This window comes from Heterocephalus glaber, unplaced genomic scaffold (assembly GCF_053883595.1).
Source record: "Heterocephalus glaber isolate CG9 unplaced genomic scaffold, H.glaber_assembly_v1.0 deba00001688, whole genome shotgun sequence".
NCBI lineage: Eukaryota > Metazoa > Chordata > Mammalia > Rodentia > Bathyergidae > Heterocephalus > Heterocephalus glaber.
The window spans coordinates 2,264,579-2,286,536 of NW_028258413.1; the positions used below are offsets into that span (position 1 = coordinate 2,264,579).

Genomic DNA, 21,958 nt, shown 5'->3' on the forward strand with positions numbered 1-21,958 from the left:
ATTAACATATAAATGGTGTTGTGATTTATTCAAAAAATCATGTAAAGACTCATGCTATTTTAAGTGATCTAATATTATTCCAAAACTTACTTTGCCAAGGCAAAAGCATCGTCAATAAGACTTGCACGGTCAGCAGAAGAAAAGTTCTGCAAAGAGGAAGGGAAAAGAGGAACGAGCATGATTCTCAGAGTGTGTTTCAACAATTAGTATCATTAAAATGTTGTTCTAGAATAAAAACAAAACAATTCATAACCATTGCTGTCTCTTACCGTGTGGTTTGAGTCAAGATCAGAAGCTATCCATCCCCAAGTTGGTACTTCATAATTTACACGATAAAACCCAATATGATCTGGGTTTATTTTGAGCAAAGCATTTCCAGTAGGATCAAGGGAGTTCAAAGTGATTCCTGCGGTAGTGGATAAACACTAATGAGAAACATGTTTGCATATACTGTAAACACGGGAAAATTAGAACCCGAGGGCAAAAAGGAAAAGAAAAGAAATATTAGCTCATGGAGTCAAGTTTGATTAGAATCCAAAGCCTCAAAGCCTAATTCTTATTTAGTTGCCTAACTTTAGAATGTCACTGGAGGAAGCTGAAAAAGAAATAATGTCAGTATGCATCCTATCCTTCGCGACTTACACTTCTTACTGGCAGAAGCTTGCCAAATGGGTGAAATAATTTTGTGCTGGCCAATACTTCACTAAAGGAAAACAATGCCTAAAGGCAGAGGGTCCAGGCCTTCTGGGAGTAATGCATATATTCCTGACAATAATGGGTTAATTACGTAAAGAATATTCACTGGGCAGCCTGGGGAAGGGACAAAAATGTAAACATTTACAACAATGCTGTGTTAACATCAGCCATCAAAGCTGGTAGACATGGCTACTGCTAAGCAGAATAAAGATCTGAGAATCAGCAATGCCTTTAAAATGTCAAGAAAGCCTGCGATACCATTAGAATCCAAATACAACACTCTTGATGGTATAATCTGTTCCATACTTGCTCTTCCCATTTTATTTATCTCTGTAAGGTCTCCTACTTCCTCATTTCAACGACTATAACAATGTTTTTTTAATCAATGGATTTACCAAATTAGCTCAACATTTACAGAGTTCCAGAAGCAGACTTTAGAAGCCCAGCCTCGAAGGAACAGAGACTTATGTTTTAGGTAAAACATGCACACTTAAAAATAGCTATGCTGTGACATGATTAGTATTAGCATTGTTCCTCTACTTCCCAATTCACATCATCTTTATGGATATAGACAATACACAACTTAATAATGGCGTGGAAACAGTGTATGTGAAGAATCTCACATAGTTGAATATGGTGGTGATGTAGGCAGTGATCCCAGGAAATACACGCTGAGGCTGGAAATGAGGCTAAAGCTTCAGCGTGAAGCTAATGCGCCATGTTAGCAAACCATCTTCTGAAAGATGGGGAGCAAGAGGAGATTTTAAAGCAAGAAAGTAACATCCTCAAGTCTGTTTGCTAGGAATATGGGAGGCATTTGTTGTGCTAGCAATATGAAAGACGTTTTAGAGGAGATTCTAGAGACAAGAAGACTAAGCTAGAAGCCACTGTAGTAGTCTAGGCACAGTGGGGGCGAACCCATGGCACGTGTGTTGCTCTTAAGACAAAAGATGTTAATGTATGGGTTCTTTTTACTAATCTAAAACCTCAATATCGGGTTTAATTGCAGTGTTGGCGCCTTGCAATAAATAAATGGGTTTGGGGTTGCAGTTTGGGCACTCGTCTCTAAAAGGTTCACTGCCACTGGTCTAGGGCAAAGGATGTGGAGATGAGCAGGAGGAAGGTGATGCCTCCAAGAGATCCATCACACCGGCCTTTTCCAACTTGATGTCAACATTCAGAAGCAAGGGAGGGCGCTTGCATGGTCAGATGAAATGGTTACAGGGCGGCGGAGGGTCGGTCAGTTAGGGAGGGAAGGTGATGTAAATTTTGGAGGCGTTTGCAAGGTCTGGAAGATGTCCAGGACATAGTAGCTTTTCGTGATATATGAAGAAGCTCTTCAACAAGACAGTAAGTTTCTTCAGGACCTTTCGGAGTAGGGACTTGACAAATTATAAACCCTTACCTCACTCCTGTGGTATTAATCTTTCTTTGTCATTCTCCCGTGGACAAGTTGTTGAAAGGAAGCTAATCTTTTGGCAACCTTACCCTTTGGATGTTTGTATCAGGAGGAGTGTCTCTTGCTAAGCATAAAGCATATGTTACAGAATGAAGAACGTGAACTTGTGCGTCTGACAGACCTGGGATAAAATCCTTTCTCTGGGACTTACTGTCTGGTGACCTCAGCCAAATCACTTGACCTTTCTGTGTCTCAGTTCACCAGGAGGAAAATATGGGTAAAAATCCCTCTTGGGGCTGCTGGGAAGATTAAATAAGATAACATAGGCAAAGTGTTGGTCACATAGTTCTGTCTTATGTGTCCAGCAGATGGTAACTATCCCCATTATTATGAAAGGGGATACACTGCCAGTTCTATAAATAGCAAAGCAAATATAAATAACATTGAGAAGTTCCTGGCAATCCATCTAAATACCGCAGTATTTTAGTATGCATTATATGTACCCAGTTGAGCCTGGCTCGAGTTACTGTGATTTTTCTCACTTTATGCATGAGGAAGCTGAGACCCAGGAAGTCAGTAGTTAAGAACATTCCAAGTTCATACTACTTTCAGGACAGTGGTCAGCAGGAAAATACTCTGCAGTAGTTTAGTTACATAAGAGTAAACAGGACAAGGGCCAGGGATTTAGCTCAGTGGCACTGTGCCTGCCTCACAAGCACAAGGTCCTGAGTTCCATCCCCAGTACAAAAAAAAGAGTAAGCAGGACTGAAATAATGATGCCTGTTCTAGGTATATGTTTCCTTTTAGCTTTTTTCTGATTATAGAAATAATATGTGTTCTTTATGGAACACTTGGAAAATATAAAAAATAAAGTAGATGGAAGAATATAAAAATTACTCTTGTTACTATTTTATATAAGTAATTATATAATTACTAATTAGACAAATAACTTGCAATAACATGAGATTCCTACATAAGGGGAACATCTTTGGTGATCTAAAGGCAGTGTATAATTTTACTCTTTTAAGCAAATTATTTTTCTGTGTAATATGAAAGAGTTATGCACACTTAACAGTAAAAGAGTTAGAAGGTACAAGAGTGGTACTTTGGGACTAATACATACAGAGTATGCTTCAAGAGCTGAAACTTTCAAGTAAGACACACCATCAAATTTGGGGTCAAGGTAGAAAACTTCAAACCCTGAAACTAAGGCTAACATGGTCTATTGTAAATGGATTGGTTATCCATCTGGTAATACTTTCAAGAAAGTATTCAAGAAAGCATTCGTGCCTGTGGCAGTAATAATTATAGGGTCTCCCTCAAATCTCAGTACGTGGTGAGTACTGAGATAATAATTATAGGGTCTCCCTCAAATCTCAGTACTTTTTTTCTTGCCTGGAAAAAAAGATGTAGTTTAAATATGTAACATGCAACAAACAAGAATCTGAAAAAATGGAACCTGCCAATCATGTGGAAGGATTATCGCCAGTGGTGATGTGAGGCTTGGGAAGAATAATTGCAAAGGAGATTTGGACGGTGAAGATCTGCCCGGGTGTCTCCAACTGCCCGGGAAAAGTAGGTGCCCAGCTGAGTGTACAAAGCGCTCAGGCCTCTGAGAGGTCTGGTCCATATGTGCAGAGAGAGTGAGCTGTTTACCCACGATCCCCTCTGGTCTCCTGGCACAGAGTTAGACTACATGCATCATGGTAGTTAGGCAGTAGCACACAGTTGAGAACTGGCCACAAAACATAGACAGAAGTAACAGATGAACTACTAGGCTGGTTGTCTATTAACTTCCCCTCTTCTCAGATACAAAAGATCCAGCTAGGGCAGCCAACACCCAGGGGTTGTAAGAACTACAAGAAGCAAGAAAACAGGATTTGAGCCACCTGGGAGAGATGGCAAGCCAGGAATATCTCTTTGTGAACTATTGCACAAACAAGGAACTTTTATGGCATCAGGCCACCATTGATAGTTTCTAAATGCAATAATTAGGCCCACTTGGATCATGCAATATATCTGGCTATCACAGCTTGATGACATCTTTAAAATAATCGATCTGCCTTAACTCTCCTCTAATCCTTACTAAGTAAACGTTCTTCCTGGGAAGAGACACCTAATTAGCTGACATGAGTTTACTGGTTCACTAGGCCAGGATATTTTATCTGTGTAAATTAGCAAATTAGCATTCTTGGTTAATCTCTTGTATGTTTGGTTTAGGTGAATAAATCTTCCAAGACTTGAGGTTGACCAGAGTTGAACTGAAGAACTGAGCTTCTAAACCAGCAAAACCAAATCCATAATCACCCACAGTTTGTACATTCCATGAAGCCTAGCTTGAAAAAATGAAAAAAGTCTTTCCTTCTTATTCATTTATATGGAAACATATGCTTATCATTATTTTAAGAATACATAATTAAGTATAGCTATTAAAATTTTTAGCAAACCCATTTCTGTGATAGTCAGAATTTGGTTATCTGAAGTAGCCAGAGGGTGTCTTCCAATCTAGGAGTAAGAAAAGTAGCCACAGCAAACTCTTTATTTCCCTCAGGACTTACACTGTCTCAGACCCTGTGTTCTCAGGATGCCTATCCAAAGATGCTGTTTTTGGAAGACTGATTGCTGCAATCACACTAAGTGTTAGAGAGCAGCAAATTAAAAGCAAAAGCATAGTATACTGCTAAATGTAGATGCATTGACAGCCAAGAGAGTAGCTGACACTACAGCTAGAGACATAACTAAAGTGTACACAAGTGATCTCTGAAAATACAGCAGACTGGCAGACGAGGACCTATCAGACTCCTCGGGTGTACACAGTGCCTTGTTATTATGTGGACGGGGACAAGAAATAGGGTGTGTAGCTTGTGTCTTCAAGTTTATAATTTAGTTGAAAAAGAAAAGAGAGAGCATATGCAACTTAAATTACTATTACCTTGATTAAAGTACAATGCAACAATACTAGGAATAAGGACAAATGAAACTAATATGAAATATTCTATAGAAAAAGTCTTTCTAAAGACTGTTTTATAGTAAAAATCCTGATGAGGAAAGAGCAGCAATAAGGATAAGGAAGGGTGTAATGCTTTGGTAAGAATAAATTTATTTGAAGGACTAAATGTACAATAGGTCATGTGAAATAGGAAGAAAAGGGGCAAAGGGGAAGGAAGTGGGAGGGCTAAGGGAAAGGATAGAAGGGAACAGGCTTAATATGAGAAAATGGAAAAATAGGAACAAAATCTTTGTAAATAGGGAGGAATGGAGGGGTTGAAGGGAGGGCTGGGCAAGGGTGAAAAATAAGAACCAAGAGAGACTATGTAAAGGTGCAAATTTCCAATGATGAATGTCATTATATTGTATACCTAAAATGTACCAATGATTAGAATGAATAATCGATAATGTAAAATAGGAAGAAAAGGTCCAAAGGGGTAGGGGTAGTGGGAGGGGCAGGGGAAAGGAAAGAAGGGAAAGGAAAAATGATGAAAAATGGAAAAAATGGAAATAAAGTCTGTGTAAATAGGGAAGGGTGGAGGGCGTGAAGGGAGGGCTAGGAATGGGGAAAAAATAAGAACCAAGATGCATTATGTAAAGGTACAATTCCCAATGAGAAATGTAATTGTGTTGTATACCTACAATGTACCAATAAAAGAATTTAATACAAAAAAGAATAAATTTATTTGGTAAGAATAAATACTTTCAAAATGGGATCCAGTTAGTATTTATTAAAATGAGAGGGTTTTTTAGGATAGGTTGGAATAGCCAGAAAAGTTTTTTTGATAGAGGTCCTTTTGCTTGTTGAAAAGTACACGTTTCATTTTTTTCTAATGCTTAAAAGATCATGTACAAGGTGCCTGTAAATGAGAGATCTCGAGGCAGTCCCACTGTTGGCCAGGGGATTTCTAGCTGGTGAATCATCAAAGAACGGGAGGAGGGCAGTGGGTAACATGAGCCGAGCGCCCATTCAGTACACTCAGGACATGTTTGTCATCTGGCCCTGAGCTGAGAGCAAAGATGTCCTCAAACAGGAAACAGGAACTTAGTGCACAGCCTAAAAATGGAGCAGGCCCTTTGAAGTAGGAGAGGTCTAGTTTGCTTGTGGGTAAGTGACCGGTCATGATCCTGAAGCCCCAGATAAAGGTGCGTTTGTCATCAAGGCTGTGTGAGAGCATTTTCAGGCATCGTCCATCCATCCATCCACTGCCTCCCTCATTTCTGCATCCTCCCACTCCATAAGCAAGCGTTAGGTGCCTACTGATAGCACTGGGAGAGCTAGGACAGGGAGGACAACAGGGAGAGTGCCAGTTCCTCAAGGAACATCGAGGGGAGGAGAGGCACAGATAAGTCAGCAGTCAGAGCAAAAGTGCGAACCTCAGCGGAGGGGGACAGGAGGAGGGGCCCCGCCCCCGCCAGCCCTCTGTCCTTGGGACAGGTCCCCACCCTCGGCCAATCCCGTCACCCGCTCCTCTCCACAGCCAGCTCCTCAACTCTCGGCTAGCTGTCATTTTGAAGTAGCCTGTCCTGTCCCCAGTCCAGGCTGGGGCGCTTGTGCCCTCGCCCCTCACTTTCTGAATCGCCACACCAGCGCCCCAGAGCCATGCTGTGCCCATGTGCTGGCCTGGCCCTGCACTGCGTCTACACAGGGGAGGGCTGTGCTTCCCCCACCCGCACTATCTCCACACCTACCCTGCATCTGGCGGGTGTGGTCACTTTAATAATACCTGCTTTTTTGTTTTATCTTTGAGACAGACCTCGCCATGCTTCCTAGGCTGGCCTTGAATTTGCAGTCCGCCTGCCACAAGCTCCGCCCCCAGTACTGGGATTATAGGCATGTGCCATAAATGCTTCCCTGAAAGAATTAACTAATTGACTGAGGATTAAATTCAGCATTCCAATGGTTTACCTAGTAAACACATAATAAATATAAAAAGAATGTTTATTCTCAACTTTTGAAATTTATTTTATAAGTAAATTTATAAAGGAAGGCTTATTTATCTGGTAAACTCAATGGTATAAGTTTATTCCCATTCTATGAAAATGCTGGATAAATTCTGTTAGGATAGATGAATTATTCATGTTTTTATATCTGTAAACAGCAAATCAAGCTGCTGCCAAGACTTTCTTCCAACCTTCATTTAAACATGGTGAAGAGTGGGGAAAATATGTGGTCATAGTTTTACCAAACCCACTGAAAACTACCCAGTGAAATCCTAACCTTCTTTCTATGCCTTATACTAGTGCTGTTACATATTTTTAAGTGTCTTTTTTCTCTCTTCTCCATTTTCTTTCAGCAAAAGTGCTTATGGGGAAGGAAATGGGCAGAAGGTGGACCACATGGGATAGAACTTGGTACTCACAGTAAATGATAATGCCAGTACAACATACAGGAATCTATGGGACACAATGAAAACAGTTCTACACGAGAAATTCATAGTGGTGAATGCCCATATTAGGAAAACAGACAGAACTCAGATAAATAACCTAATACAGAAGTTCAAACTCCTAGAAAAAGAATAGAATAACAAACCCAAAGCTCACACAAGAGAGGAAATTATAAAGATCAGAACAGAAATCAATGCAATGGAGACTAAGAGAATGATACAAAAAACTTAATGAATCAATGAGTTGGTTTTTTTGAAAGAATAAATAAAATCAGTAAACTTTTAGACAACCTTATCAAAAAAAGGAAAGAAAAGGCTCAAATCCATGCAATTAAGAATGAAAAAGGAGCAGTCACAACAGATCCAGCAGAAATCCAGAGGATCATCAATACCTACTTTAAGAAACTATACTCTAGTAAAATGGAAAACACAGAAGAAATGGACAGATTCCTAGATACATATGAATTGCCAAAGTTAAATGAAGAAGATATAGAAATTCTAAATTACAATTACAATGAGTGAAATTGAAAATGTAATAAAATATTTACAACAAAGAAAAGCCCAGGTCCTGATGGCTTCACTGCTGAATTCTACGAGATATTTAAAGAAGAACTATCGCCATTACTCTTTAAACTCATCAAGGAAATTGAAAGGGAAGCAAGGCTTCCAAATTCATTCCCGGAAGCAAGTGTTACTTTGATTCCATAACCAGGGAAAGACCCAACCCAAAAAGAGAACTACAGGCCAATCTCCCTAATGAACATAGATGTAAAAATCCTCCACAAGATACTGGCAAACAGAATACAGAGGGTCATGAAGAAGATCACACACCCTGACCAAGTCGGATTTATCCCAGGGATGCAAGGATGGTTCAACATTCGTAAATCAATAAATGTAATACACCATATTAACAGAGCCAAGGACAAAAACCATATGAGCATCTCAAAAGATGCAGAAAAAGCATTTGACAAGACCCAGCACTCGCTCATGATAAAAAACCCTACAGAAAATTGGAGTAGAAGGTCTTTATCTCAACCTGATTAAGGCTATCTATGAAAAACCAATAGCCAACTAAATGGTCAAAAACTGAAAACTTTCACACTAAAATCAGGAACAAGACAAGGATGCCCACTATCACCACTCATGTTCAATATAGTTCTGGAAACATCAGCCACAGCAATTAGAAAAGAGAAAGACATAAAAGGAATAAAGATAGGAAAGGAAGAAGTTAAGCTCTCATTATTTGCTGATGATATGATACTTTACATAGAAGACCCAAAAACCTCCACCAAAAGACTTCTAGACTTAATTGACAGATTCAGTAGAGTAGCTGGATATAAGGTCAGCACTCAAAAAACAATAGCCTTCTTATAAACAAATAGACTCAGTGAGAGAGAAATTAGGGAAATAATTCCTTCTATAATAGCATCCAAAAAAAATGAAATATCTAGGAATCAATGTAACAAAGGAAGCAAAAGACCTCTACACTGAAAACTACAGCACCCTGAAAAAGGAGATTGAGGAGAATATAAGAAAATGGAAAGACATCCCTTGTTCTTGGGTAGGAAGAACCAATATAGTGAAAATGGCCATACTTCCAAAACTAGTACATAGATTTAATGCAATGCCAATTGAAATTCCAACAATATACTTCACACAACTAGAGAAAACAATCCAAAAATTCATTTGGAACCATAAGAGACCTAGAATAGCTAAAGCAATTCTGGGCAACAGAGACACAGCTCAGGGAATCACAATACCCAACTTGAAGCTATACTACAAAGCTACTGTGATAAAATCAGCATGGTACTGGCAAAGGAACAGACCTGAGGATCAGTGGAATAGACTAGAAGATGCAGAAACAACTCCAGACATACTCAGCCACCTCATCTTTAACAAAGCAGCCAACCACCCTCATTGGAGCAAAGATAGCCTATTTAATAAATGGTGTTGGAAAAACTGGATTTCAACCTGTCAGAGATTAAAATTAGACCCATATCTATCACCATGCACTAAACTAAGATCGAAGTGGATTAAAAATCTAAATATTAAGACAGAAACACTAAACTTGCTGGAAGATAAGTTAGGTAGAACTCTTGAAGACATTGGCATAGGAAAAGACTTTATGAACAAAATCTCAATAGCATGGGAACTTGCACAAAGAATCAACAACCGGAATTTCATCTTATTAAAAAGCTTCTGCACTGCAAGAGAAACCACCAACAGAGCTAACAGACAACCTACAACGTGGGAAAAAATTTTAGCAGCTGTAACTCAGACAAAGAGCTACTATCTAGAATATATAAAGAACTGAAAAAAAATCAGACCCCCCAAAATTCAAAGACCCAATTCAAAAATGGGCATCTGAAATGAACAGACATTTCTCAGACAAAGAAGTAAAAGCAGCAAACAAACATATGAAAAAATGTTCAACATCACTGGTCATTTGAGAGATGCAGATGAAAACAACACTGAGATTCCACCTCACCCCACAAAGAATGGCTGCTGTCAAGAAATCAACCAATAACAAATGCTGGCGGGGGTGTGGGGAGAAAGGAACCCTTCTCCATTGTTGGTGGGAGTGCAGACTGGTGTAACCACTGTGGAAATCAGTATGGAGATACCTCAAAGAACTAGGGCTGGAGGTCCCATTTGATCCAGCTATTCCCCTGCTGGGTATTTTCCCCAAAAAATTAAAATAATCATACCACATATGTGCACCCATGTTTATAGAGGCACAGTTTATAATAGCTAAAGCTTGGAAACAGCCCAAATGTCCATCAACTGGAGACTGGATAAAGAAGATGTGGTTTTTTTTTTATAAAATGGAGTACTACTCATCCATAAAGAATGAGAAAGTAGAGTCATTTATAGCTAAATGGATGCATATTGAGGCGATACTCAAGTGAAATAAATAGGATACACATGTGTAAATACCGAGTAGTTTCTCTATTTTGAGAAACTGAGAGTGTAAATAAGGATTAAAAGGATTAATAACTAATAATCGATTCTTTGAAATAGGAAAAGGTCCAAAGGGGTAGGGGTGGTGGGAGGAGATGGGAAAAGGAAAGAATGGAAAGAAAAATTTATGAGAAAAGAAAAAAAAATGGAAATGAAGTCTATGTAAATAGGGAAGGGTTTAGGGGTGAAGGGTGCACAGGTAATGGGGAAAAAATAAGAACCAAGATACATCATGTACAGGTACAAGCACCCAATGATAAATGTAAACGTATTGTATACCTAAAATGTACCAATGAAAGAATTTAAGAAAAAAACAAAAGAACTTGGTGCTCACACACAACCAAAATGTAAGTAAATACTAAGACACAATGGCATTACTGGGATTTCAGGAGGACAGCTGACACAGTGTCATAATAACTGCTGACATAAATGATGAAGGGAAAGCTCGGCTGTATCAGTGGTCTCTGTTAAGAAGGCCCTAGAGGCAGGAGCCTTACTTCCATGACACCAAAGCTGGTAGAGTTCACAGTAAAACCATAATCATAAGAGTTTGCAATAAAGAGTTAAAAAAAAAAAAAGCAGGCTGAGAGAACGTACTGGAGCTACAGAAGAACCTGTACACAAATGATCACAGCAGCATTATTCATACACGATGAAGGGTGGAAATGGTTCAAATATCAGCTGGTAAAGAACAGGTGATTTATCTATACAATGGGGTATATCTTGGCAATAAAAAGGAATAAAGCACTCATAGGCTACAACATGGGTAAATCCTGTAAATATTAATTGAAAAAAGATAGAAAACACTACGTATGTCATTTTGTTTATATGCAATTGTCTAGAATAGATAAAGCTATAGAGAAATAAAGAATCAGTGGCTCTTTGGGGTGGGGTATGGGAAGGTAGAGGAGCAGCGCCTAAAGGGGTGGGGTTTCTGAGGTGATGAAAATGCTCTAACAGTGGCTATGACGATGATTTCACACATTTGTGAATGTAACGAAGACCACCGGAGTGTACATGGAATTGGGGCTGGGGCAGTACCTTGGGGACAGAGGACAATAAAGAAATTCGTAAGGCAAATGCGTGAGTTGTGTGGTATGTGAGTTGTATCTACATCATGCTTTTCTTTTATCCTACTGGAAACGGGTAAAATCCCCGTGCCAGGCATTATTGTAGAGGGTCGCGCTGCTGCGGGCATGGCCACATGGAGGATGAATGCTCTACTTTTAGCCTCAAGAGGGCCCCACACCAAATGCCACTCTGAGGCAAAGTCCCCAGGGGAGGGAGGCAGGGAGGGAAGAAGAGGCCAATTTGTCTTTGATAAGAACTGTTTGAAACACAAAACAAGTACAAGGGTAAAAGGATGAAGAGCAAGAACCTGTTGGGACTGGTGTAAAACCTGCTTTATTTATTATTTTCCCAGTGATCTGGAGGTCTGTGGTAACATTTCATTGCTTTCACATAAGATTTTCCAAGTGAGGAAAAGACAAATCTATAGAAAGAGAACATAGAAATATATTTGAAGAGAATGAATGGACTAAATCAGAGCATTTTTAAAAAGGCTCATTATATATCATTTTAAGTAATTCAATGGGTTAACTATCTGATAGGACGGAAGGGAGGAAATCAGTGTAGGCCTTCGTCGTCTTCCGAGGGTTGGGTATGTACCTCTATCCTTGATTGTGAGTATGTATCATTGTATCACTCCTGATAAATCATAAAAACAGTATCTCAAGGTAGAAAAGTCCTCAATATAGATAAAGATTTGGAATTGCTGGCAAATTATTTAAGAAATCTCTTTTAGCTAAAAGTTACATAACTTCCAATGTCACTGTTGATTTTTATGCTTATAGTAGATTAATGTAGCACATCGATTCAAAGAAGAAATAAATCAATTGATATTTACCTCCTTTTTCTGACCTATTGTAGACTGTAATATCTGATAGATTTTTTTCGGTCCATCTAACTGGAATATTCCATGTGTAACTAAAATTTTTAAAAAAGAAAAATTTAACTTTTATTAGCAAAAGATAAAATTTCAAAAGTAATAAACAATAGACAAGCACATTTGCATTATAACTAATTGCCCTGTGTGCAGTATGCAACTAACACAGTTAATGCAAAACCTTTAGGGATGAAGATAGCCCAACTGCTCTCAATTTCTAGAAATCCATAAAATACAGAATTGCATCAAAAAGTAGCTAAAGCTGAGGAAAATTATTCTTGAGGCTTTGAAATACAGATGCTGCATAAATTGCATACATACAAGACATTATGATATTGCACATTTGTATGCATGCATACTTGTTTAAACTCTAGTATGCTGGAGTTTTAAAACTCTAGTATGTTATAGTTATAAAATGTTATTAGAATTCAAAAGGCAATCTGTAAAATTCTGTGAATGAAATACATGAGAGAAGTAATACTGAAATTGTATCACCACTGCCATCTCCCTCTAAACATGTGTGAGTTAGGATCAGGAGGACCCAGCTGCTGAGGGGATGGCCTAAGATAGGCATGCTCTGGGGCTCCAGTCACTCTCGCTAGCTACTCTGTTGTGCAGAAGTCTCAGAAAGGAGACCGGAAGTGTCTTGTTGACAGTTTGTCCTCACATCATCTCATATATTGGAGAGAACAGGCAATCCAGAGTGCAGACCCGTGTGCCAACGGCAGCTCTGAATTTCCATCCCCGCTGGGCCAGCTGTTAGTACTCGATTCCTTACCGGGGAGTTAGGGTTGGCATTTCTTCCTCATAAGAAACAGTAAAACTGATGTCATTCAAGGAGAAAATACGTGGGCTAGCTACAGGAAAGAAGTAATCCTTTGCTTTGTAACTGTTGAAGGAGTTTGCAGGACTTTTACTAGGCCTTTTGGAGTTTCCTGCAGGGCACTGTTTGGGCTTCCCGTTTCATGAAGTCATATGTAAATCATTTTCTTGGGACTGGCCGTGGACTGCGTCACCTTTACCTTTGTGTCTCTGTCATCCTAGCACACCCAGACGCCAGTACACCTCCCCTAACAGCGCCGACACGACACCGGGTTCCTGGGCCACTGCCATCCACCATGCCCAGCGGCTGTGAGGCCCACCCTGCCCCACGCCTCAGGATCACCTGCAGCACTTTGTGCCCAGCCCGACCTTCCCCGGGGGCCTGCCCTCCACGCCCCGTCTCCCCTGGAAACCCCGCTAGGGAGTCACGTTCATGGCAGTGGCCATCTCTGCTCTGCTTTCAGGGCGACCACCCTAAGAGCCTTGCAGCTTGGAGACAAAGAAGCGCTTCTCAATTATTATTACTTTAATTTTTACTGGTACATGCTTGCAGTACATGATTACTACACTCTTTTAGGGTTGTGATGCTATGACACATCTTAATTCCTCTTCTTCCCCTTCCCCTCTGCACCCTCCCACGCCACATCTCTTGGTTGGCTTTGTCAAGATCTATCTTCCTATTTCCTATGATCTATCTTTTATTTTGCTCTCCATTTATACTTTGGTCTCATATAACAAACGATGCGATATTTAAACTCTTGTGTCTGATTTAGTTCACTTAACATTGTGATCTCGAGGTGCATCTATTTTCCTACAAATGACTCAAGTTGATCCTTCACGAGGAAGCATTTTAAAGCAGCCTCAACCTATACCTCTCACTCTGCCACTGATTCGCTGATCTGGCGTTGCCCATACAATGACATTTCCTTCCTCCTCGTCTTCCCCAGGACCAGCCTGATGGAAACAGCAGAGCTGGCAGAAACCTATGAGCATGGTAGAGATTTCACATCTTGACTGTCCTTGCTAAGCCACGATGGCCAGGACCACACCACGCTTAAAGGTGGCTGGAGGGCTAGAGATTTAGCTTAGTGGTTTCTCCACCTGCCTTGCAAGCCCAAGGACCCAAGTTCGATCCCCGGTACCAAAAAAAAAAAAAAAGAAGCAAAAAAGCAGCTGGAAGCTATGCTACCAAGGCCGGGTACAAACACGCTGCCTGGAGATCCTTAAGACATCATAAGACAAAAGGGGCAGGGTGAGGCTACGTAATTTTATAATTTTAGTGTTATAGAGTTTAATCTTCTCTAAACTGAGTAAAATGTCAGATTTAGGAATGTAAAATGTCAAGAAATGAAAATTGTGTAAATGAAATGATAGAGTATTCTCCATGCCATCTAAAATTCAAGAGAATCAGAATTCATCTTTTAAGGGCATAATTGGTGCCCTAGGTATATAACAGGCTCCCTTCATATTAAACGTGGCGCATCTTATTTTCTCCACAGAAACTGACTTTCACTGCCCCAGCATGACACACCCAGCCCCAGGGGTGCTGCCTGCTCACAAGGAAAGGCTTGTCAAAGGCTGAAAGCCCACCTGACACTGGGCATGGAGCCCAGAGCTACAGCGCTGGCCTAGCACACGGGGACCCTGGGTTCAATCCCCTGTACCACAGGAGAAAGAAGGAGAGGAAGGCAGGCAGGAAGGGGAGGTAGTCCTTCTGATGGAGGGGGAGTGTTCCATTTACACGAGATGGTCCTGTACTCTCCTTGGGCCCTTTTGAGTTAACAGCTCTGTTGCTAAGTGTTTCTAATCTCCAATTAAACAGTGAGCAACTAGCAGAGGCGCCGTGCAACTCCGGGAAGAGCTAACCGCTCACACTGCCTCCCAGACAGAGTACACAGGAATGGGGGAGGGGGGGCTTTCAAGCCTCCAAACTTAGAAAAGAACCCCTTCCTTTCTGGGTATGGGAAGGCACTTACCATGATTTAGTTTTTTAAATAACAGGAAAAATAAGGAAGACTCACTTGCTGGAACCCCTCTTATTCAGTCAGCAGCTACTATTGATTCTTAACAAATGCTCTCAACAGGGAAGAATTTATTTTCTAAAGTTTCTTTTCATATTCATATGAAACTTTTTTCCTTACAAAACCAGAATAAGTGTATTGACTTTATGATAAATGACCACTAAAAATCATGCTTTTATGAATATAAATAAAATAAAAACCACACTTGAGGGCAGACAATAAAGACAAATACTAGAAAAAAGTGTAAATGTTAATGTATCCCCATTCTCTAGGTCTTAGTGAATAAAATTAAAGGCTTGTTGTTTAAAAAGTGATTTTATATCTGATGATATATCTAATTCACTTGGTAATAAAATTGTCTGTGTGGAAAAGAATTCATGTCCAAGAAATGGTTAAAAAATCCAGCCCTGTGGACCCAGACCAGTGTGGGCTGTTTCGGGTTTCACCAATCTGTGGATCCATAGCGAAGGACAAGACAGCTCCGGGGAAACTTCCCCATGGAAACTCGTCTTGCAAGAGAATGTCTTTCCTTTCTATCGTAATAGCCGAAGACTCCAGCAGCATTAAATAAATCCAATCTCCTTTGCTAGAACATAAAACGGTAACCGTAAAAGAAGCAGTTTATAGTTAACAGAACGATTACGGAAGACTCCTGTGTTGATTCTAGCAACTGAATTAAAATCTGAAGGCAAGTCCAAGCCCGTCCTTCCTTCTCTAGAAATACGGCTGGACCCCGGCCTACAAGGTGAAGACAGAGGTCTAGAGGGAGCTTGCTCTCCGCAAACTCACCTGGCCGGGTCTCCTGCGAACGGTTTAGTTTCTAATGAGAAAGTCTTCGCTCCACCCCAATCTGCGGACCACCCGCACGAGGCAGCCCGGCCCTCCTCTGTCACGCCTCCCACACCTGTCACCGGGGTCTCCCGGCTTCCACCCAGACCCGTGCCCGGTCTGCCCTGCACACCGCAGCCGGGGGAGCCTTCACAGATGCTGCGGGATCCTGACCATGACGATTCTGCCCGGAACCCGCGCACCCCACCGTCCAGAACTTCAGCGTGGGTGCATGCGCGGGCCTGCCCTGCACCTCCGCTCCCACACCTCCTGCGGCTCAGGGCTGTCGGTTCCTAGGAGCCTGTGTTCAGGCAGGACTTCCGGATTTGTCTCTAGGTGACCCTGAAGGACTTCCTCCATCACGCGCTGCTTCACCTGCTCTTACAAATACACTCACTGTGCCTCAAATCATGCGAGCCACTTGGTGCTCAGTAAGTGCGGGGCTGGCTCCTCTTAACTCTGGGGCCTTCGCGCGTATTACAGCTGCTGTTTTAACATCCCGGAGGGTCACCCCGCCCGGGTGAATTTATTCACCTTCAATATCGCATCCTGGGGATGAGCATCTGTGACCTCAGCCCACGCTTCCCGCCCCAATCGGGGCCCCATGTGACAGCAGAGACTAATTACTGAGCCGCTTTCCAAATGGAAGCCTGCTTCACAAGAGGGAAAATGTTTTAAGATTTTAATATCTACAGGCTTGAGCAGTCCAAACATTGGCCAAGTTAGCGCGCTAGAATAGAAAACAGTAACTACAAAGGAACCAATTTATAGTCACTGAACAGTGTCCGAAATGCTTTCTGCACACCTGGAAATTCTCCCTTCTTCTCGTGTGGTTCTACTCACTGATGCTGTGATAATTTACACATGTGATTATGAAATAATGACCATGAAACCACTAGGGAGGAGGTAAAGAGGACAGAGAGTCCTTCAGTGAGAATCAGGCCATGGAGACCAGAGGACCCTCATGCATAGGCATGAAGTTCTACCGCCACTAAGTACAGTAAGAAAAGTTGAAAAGGGGGGACAGTAAAAATGGGGCATGGGTGAAACTGAACACTGCCCAGTGTTACGGTTTAGGTCTAAATGTCCCCCAAAAGCCTCAGGTGACTGGATCACGGGGCGCCATACGCGCCATTGGATTAATGCCCTCGTGAGTCCATAGCTGAATGTGCTGTTCAGAGGTGGGGCCTCATCAGAGATGGGGTCACCGGGGCATGGCCTGGAGGCTCTGCTCCCTCCTCTCTCCCCCCTTCGCTGTCTGCTTCCTGGCCGCCATGGGGCGAGCATCTGCTCAGCCAGGCCCCTCTGCCATCCTGCTGCTGCCTTGGACCATGGACTGAAACTGTGAGTGCCGTAAACCTTGCCTCCTTTAGGTTGTGGGTGTTGGCATCTCTTCCAGGGGTGGGGAGCTAACTCCAGCCCCTGGGACCAGTGACCCACTGTGCGCTCCGGTCACTGCATCTGTGCTTCCAGGGCACAGCTGGATACGCAGGGCCGGGACAACGTCCCAAAGGATGAGTGAGGTTTCCTGGGGACAGACCCAGGGCTGGGCATGTGAGACTGGGTTTGTTCCCTTCAGCTGGGAAGGGGTGGTTGGTGCCCCAGAAATATGTACGAAAGTAACGACTTAATTATACAGAAACGTTCATAGTGCTAAGACTTTGGAGAGGTTATAGTCCTTCAAATGAGGCTAGTTTTGCCATCCCTGTGGTGCTGTGCGTGCTTTGTCAGATTTTACATTATTGGAAACACTTTTTAAAATCTGAGACAAATTAGAGGAAAAGATATAAAGGATTTGTAATGAAACATTTTTTTGGTACTGGAAATTGAAACCAGGGCTTTGCACTAAACTATATGCCCAGCCCTGTTTTATTTTTTATTCTATTCTATTCTAGTCTTTTTCCCCCCTATACTGAGGATAGAACTCAGGACCTTGCACTTGTCAGGCAGGTGCAGTGCCAGTGAGATACACCCCCAGCTCTTATTCTGTTCTACTAGACTCTATTTTTTTGAGACAGAGTAGGGTCTTGCTAAATTGCCCAGGCTGGGCTCAAACTTGGAATCCTTCGGCCTCAGCCTCCCAGAGTCCTGGGATTACAGGTGTGCACCACCGCACCTGGCTCTGGATTTGTAATTCTAATTAAGATACTTAGAAAACAGTAATTTAATAGCTATGTTTAAATGTCTAGAAAAATGTTGTTTGATAAAGTCAAGGGTTTGATTTTAACATGATAAAATATCTTTAAATTTTGATACAATATATCTGTGTTTTAATTAGTTAGATTTATAAAAGTATAAAGGAAATTTTTACAAATAGACTTATAAACCTCCTTATTTAGGTGTTTGTATTTTGAAATTAGAAATTAATTTAATAAAATATTAACTAGTAGTGTTTAGAAGAATGATTACATTGATCGGTTTCTATAAATGTTATATGCAAGAGCATTTGCTTAATTAAGTATCTAATTAATCGAAATAGAGCTGCTTAAATGCTCAGGAGACTTTGTACATAAGCTCCTCATTAATCAGACTCTAGAAGAGCCGGTGTTAAAAAGCCATGGTTTAAGTGCCTGCTCTACCGCTGAGCACCCCCAGCCTGGTTTTTTATTTTTATTTTTCCTTTCTGTGCTGTGTACTAATGGGCACCTTTTAATCAGAATCCTTGTATCTTTTTAAATATATATATATAATTCATCCTTTCAATTTCTGCGTTCTATTAGTCAGGTGCTAGGTTTTCCACATTTGTCTTCTCTTTTATGTTTCCTAGCTATATGTGTGTTTGCACTACATTTTTGGAGAATTTCTCAAATTTACTTCCAATTGGCCTAATATTTTTTTTGACAAGCAAAAATGGAATCTTCTAGAACTCTTTTGTGTTATCCGTTTGTCTCTTCCAAGTACCTTGATTCTTTCCACGATTCTGGCCGCTAACTGAGTTGGACAAGAGCCAGATCAAATTCAGCGATCAGGCTCTATGCCGACCTTATGGGGAAGTTTGATTTGGTTCTTGTCAGTTTCATTTGTGACCAGAATCGTGGAGAGATGCGAGTTCGTGAACCCAGGTACCAGTATCCTGTCTTATTCTTTGATCTCTGAATCATTTCAGAAGTTTATTTTGTTTCCTTCATTATGCATCTTCTAGAGTCAGATTTTTTGTTTGTTTGTTCCCATGAGATTGTAACATTTTATGCGTGTGTATTTTTCCTGTATCCTGTGACCCTTGATGGTCCGTTCATATTAAAGAGAGAAGAGCTGGCCTGGTGCGGTAGCACACACCTGTAATCCCAGTACTCTGGGAGACTGTGGCGGGAAGATTGCAGATGCAAGGCCAAGCCCACCTTGGGCAATTTAGTGACTTAGCAAGACCCTGCCTCAAAATAAGGAATGAAAAACGGGCTGTGGATGTAGCTCAGTGTGAAGGCCCTGAATTCCATCTGTAGCACTGAAAAGAAAACACCCTAAGCTGGTTTTCCTTGATCAGAGGAGGAAGTGTGTTTCTGAGCAGCCGCTTCCCCGGCCAGGCCTGCCCAGGCGCCCCGCCCCTTCCACCGGGCAGCTGCACCGTGGGAGGCAGGAGGAGGGGCCCTGAGCTCCCTCTGCCGAGCTCGCCCGGGTCACCGCCCGCCCGGGCAGCCTCCTCACCCTGGCCCGCCCTGGCCCGCACGACTCACGCTCGCCCTTGGGCGGGGTCCGGGCAGCAGACCCGGCAGGCGCGCAGCCCAGCGGGGCCAGCCGGGCCGGTACCGCGCGGCTCTGGGCCTGCACGCGGACGGGACGGACTCGCACGGCCGGGAGCCTTACCCGAGAGCCGAGGGCGGCTGCGCCGGGTCCGCGCTGGCGTCCAGCAGGAAGCGCTGCTGCCGGACGGCCCTGCCGCTGCTGACGGTCAGCACGGGGTAGCCCATCTGGCTGGTCCAGCTGTGCATCACTTCCCGTATGGGCAGGCTGCTGGCCTGGCGTGGAAAACGGAGATGGGCTCATTCACAGACCAAGGGAGAGGAAGAGGAGCAGATAATGAGAGACGCGGTTGGCAAATCTAAGAAACACTCGGGGACGTCCTCTTTCTTACCTCTTCCAAGGCTTCCCAAAAATCTGAAGTTTTTGCATTCTTGAATTGAAATTTTTGCAAGTAAATCTGTATGTGAAAAATAATAAATACTTTAGAACTCAGTGTTGGCTTTTCTCATCCTCACGGCAGCCCCCAAACAGTGACCGACCGCGTGTAAATTAGTGAGCGTGGCTGACTTCCAATAAAATATCATTTATGCACACTGATAGTGGGATTTTATATCATTTTCATGTTATAAAATCTCTTCTTTTGATTTTTCAATGATTTTAAAATACAGATCCCTTTTCTAGGTCATGAACCTTGAAATAATGGGAGGTGGGCCAGATTCGGCCTATAGAGTTTCTTGGGGGTTTTTTTGTTTTTTGGTACCGGGGATCGAACTCGGGTCCTTGAGCTTGCGCAGCAGGCAGTGAAACCACTGAGCTAAATCCCCGGCCCTCAGCCTATAGGGAAGTTTACTGATCTCTGCTCCAAAAAAAAACAAATATGAAACCTCCTGAATATCAATGATAATAATGGCGGAGGAGAAAATTATTTGCTCTACCGAGTAAGTCTTCGCTGTTCAGGTATTTTAGAAATGTGAATCTTTAAGCAGAAAATGTCCCCTTGGGCAGAGCTGCTCATAAACCTGTGCGCGAGCTGTCAGGTATAGCGTGGCTATTCCCGAGGCGGGGGCTCGGGACACGTCCACGTCCCTGCTGGCTTAGAGTTACGTGTCCTGTTTTAGAGGCGGAAGTCTTGGAAATACAGAAGTGGAGTCTTCTTACATTGGGGATTTTTGCATGAGTGCCGAGCTGGGCTCCTTGGGCAGGAGTCCTGCCACAGCCCCAACTCCTTCGTAAATGTCCCCAGTTGTTAAACCTTACACGCATCATTTTCTATCTAACTCGCCATAACTTTCACTAGGTGCCGTACCGAAGTCACGGTAGGGTTTAAATTCTTCTCCATTGCATGCACGGGGGAGAAAACAGAATTCTCAGAACTCCGAGCCCGGAGGGGTTCGGCCGCTGCACTTCTCAACATTACCACCAGAGGGCAGCAGAGGCGGCTAACCTACCATTGTCCGCGGCTGCTCCCGGGATTTCAAGAAGCGCGGTACTTTAATTAAAGAATCGGATGCTTAGTCTTCTAAAATTATAACCTTATCTGTGTGGTAAACTTATATTGAATACACCTTTTAAAACTGATTTATAACACGTATGTGTTACTCACAGAGTTTGCCATCTAAGCGACCAGAATGGATATTAATAGGATTTACTACAAAGCCCCGTCTCGGAGGCGCGGGAGGCGCCCGGCCTGGCGCCCGCAGAGGGGAAGAGATGGGCCCCGGACCGCTATGAGGAGAACCCTGGACCCTGGACCAATGTGCACGGTTTTCATCACGGCTGTGTTTTAAATTGCAATTTACTAAATTTTAAAAATTGCATTTTACTGCTTCTCCTGAACTACAGGCCCAATGGAAATTTATATAAACACTGCAGCAAAAGGCACTGATTTTATTTTGTCTAATTAGTGCTCCTGAGTATCCTACATTAAGAAATTTACTTCACTGGAACCATCACGAGGCACCAGAGGGCCTCGCCCGCCTGCGGCCCAGAAAGAGCCAGGGCGCTTTCTGGCTCAGCCCGTCCGGTCAGCAGCAACGCCGCGGTCTGTCTCGGAGGAAGGAGCAAGACAGGCGCGTTTCCCGGCTGCCGTCTGGCGACGGTAACCACGCTGTCCCGATGCCCGCTTACAGGCTGCCCTTGCTGCACGCGGATCCTGCAGCAGACGGTTTTGCTTTGCTTTCTCCGACTCTGCGCTACTCTGCCGTCTGCAAGTGGGATTTGGGGGACGCGGATG

At 42.6% G+C, this 21,958-nt stretch overlaps 1 protein-coding gene across 1 annotated transcript in view; it reads right to left on the bottom strand.

The window, feature by feature from the left end:
• Positions 1-21,958, bottom strand: part of Enpep (glutamyl aminopeptidase) — an 83,965-nt gene that overhangs the window by 20,608 nt on the left and 41,399 nt on the right. Inside the window, exons 9-13 of the mRNA XM_004867585.4 lie at positions 20,117-20,182; positions 19,849-20,000; positions 12,338-12,417; positions 270-406; positions 91-146 (exon numbers count right to left, since the gene is read on the bottom strand). Of these exons, the coding sequence (XP_004867642.1) occupies positions 91-146; positions 270-406; positions 12,338-12,417; positions 19,849-20,000; positions 20,117-20,182 (491 nt within the window). The remainder of the gene's footprint in view (positions 1-90; positions 147-269; positions 407-12,337; positions 12,418-19,848; positions 20,001-20,116; positions 20,183-21,958) is intronic.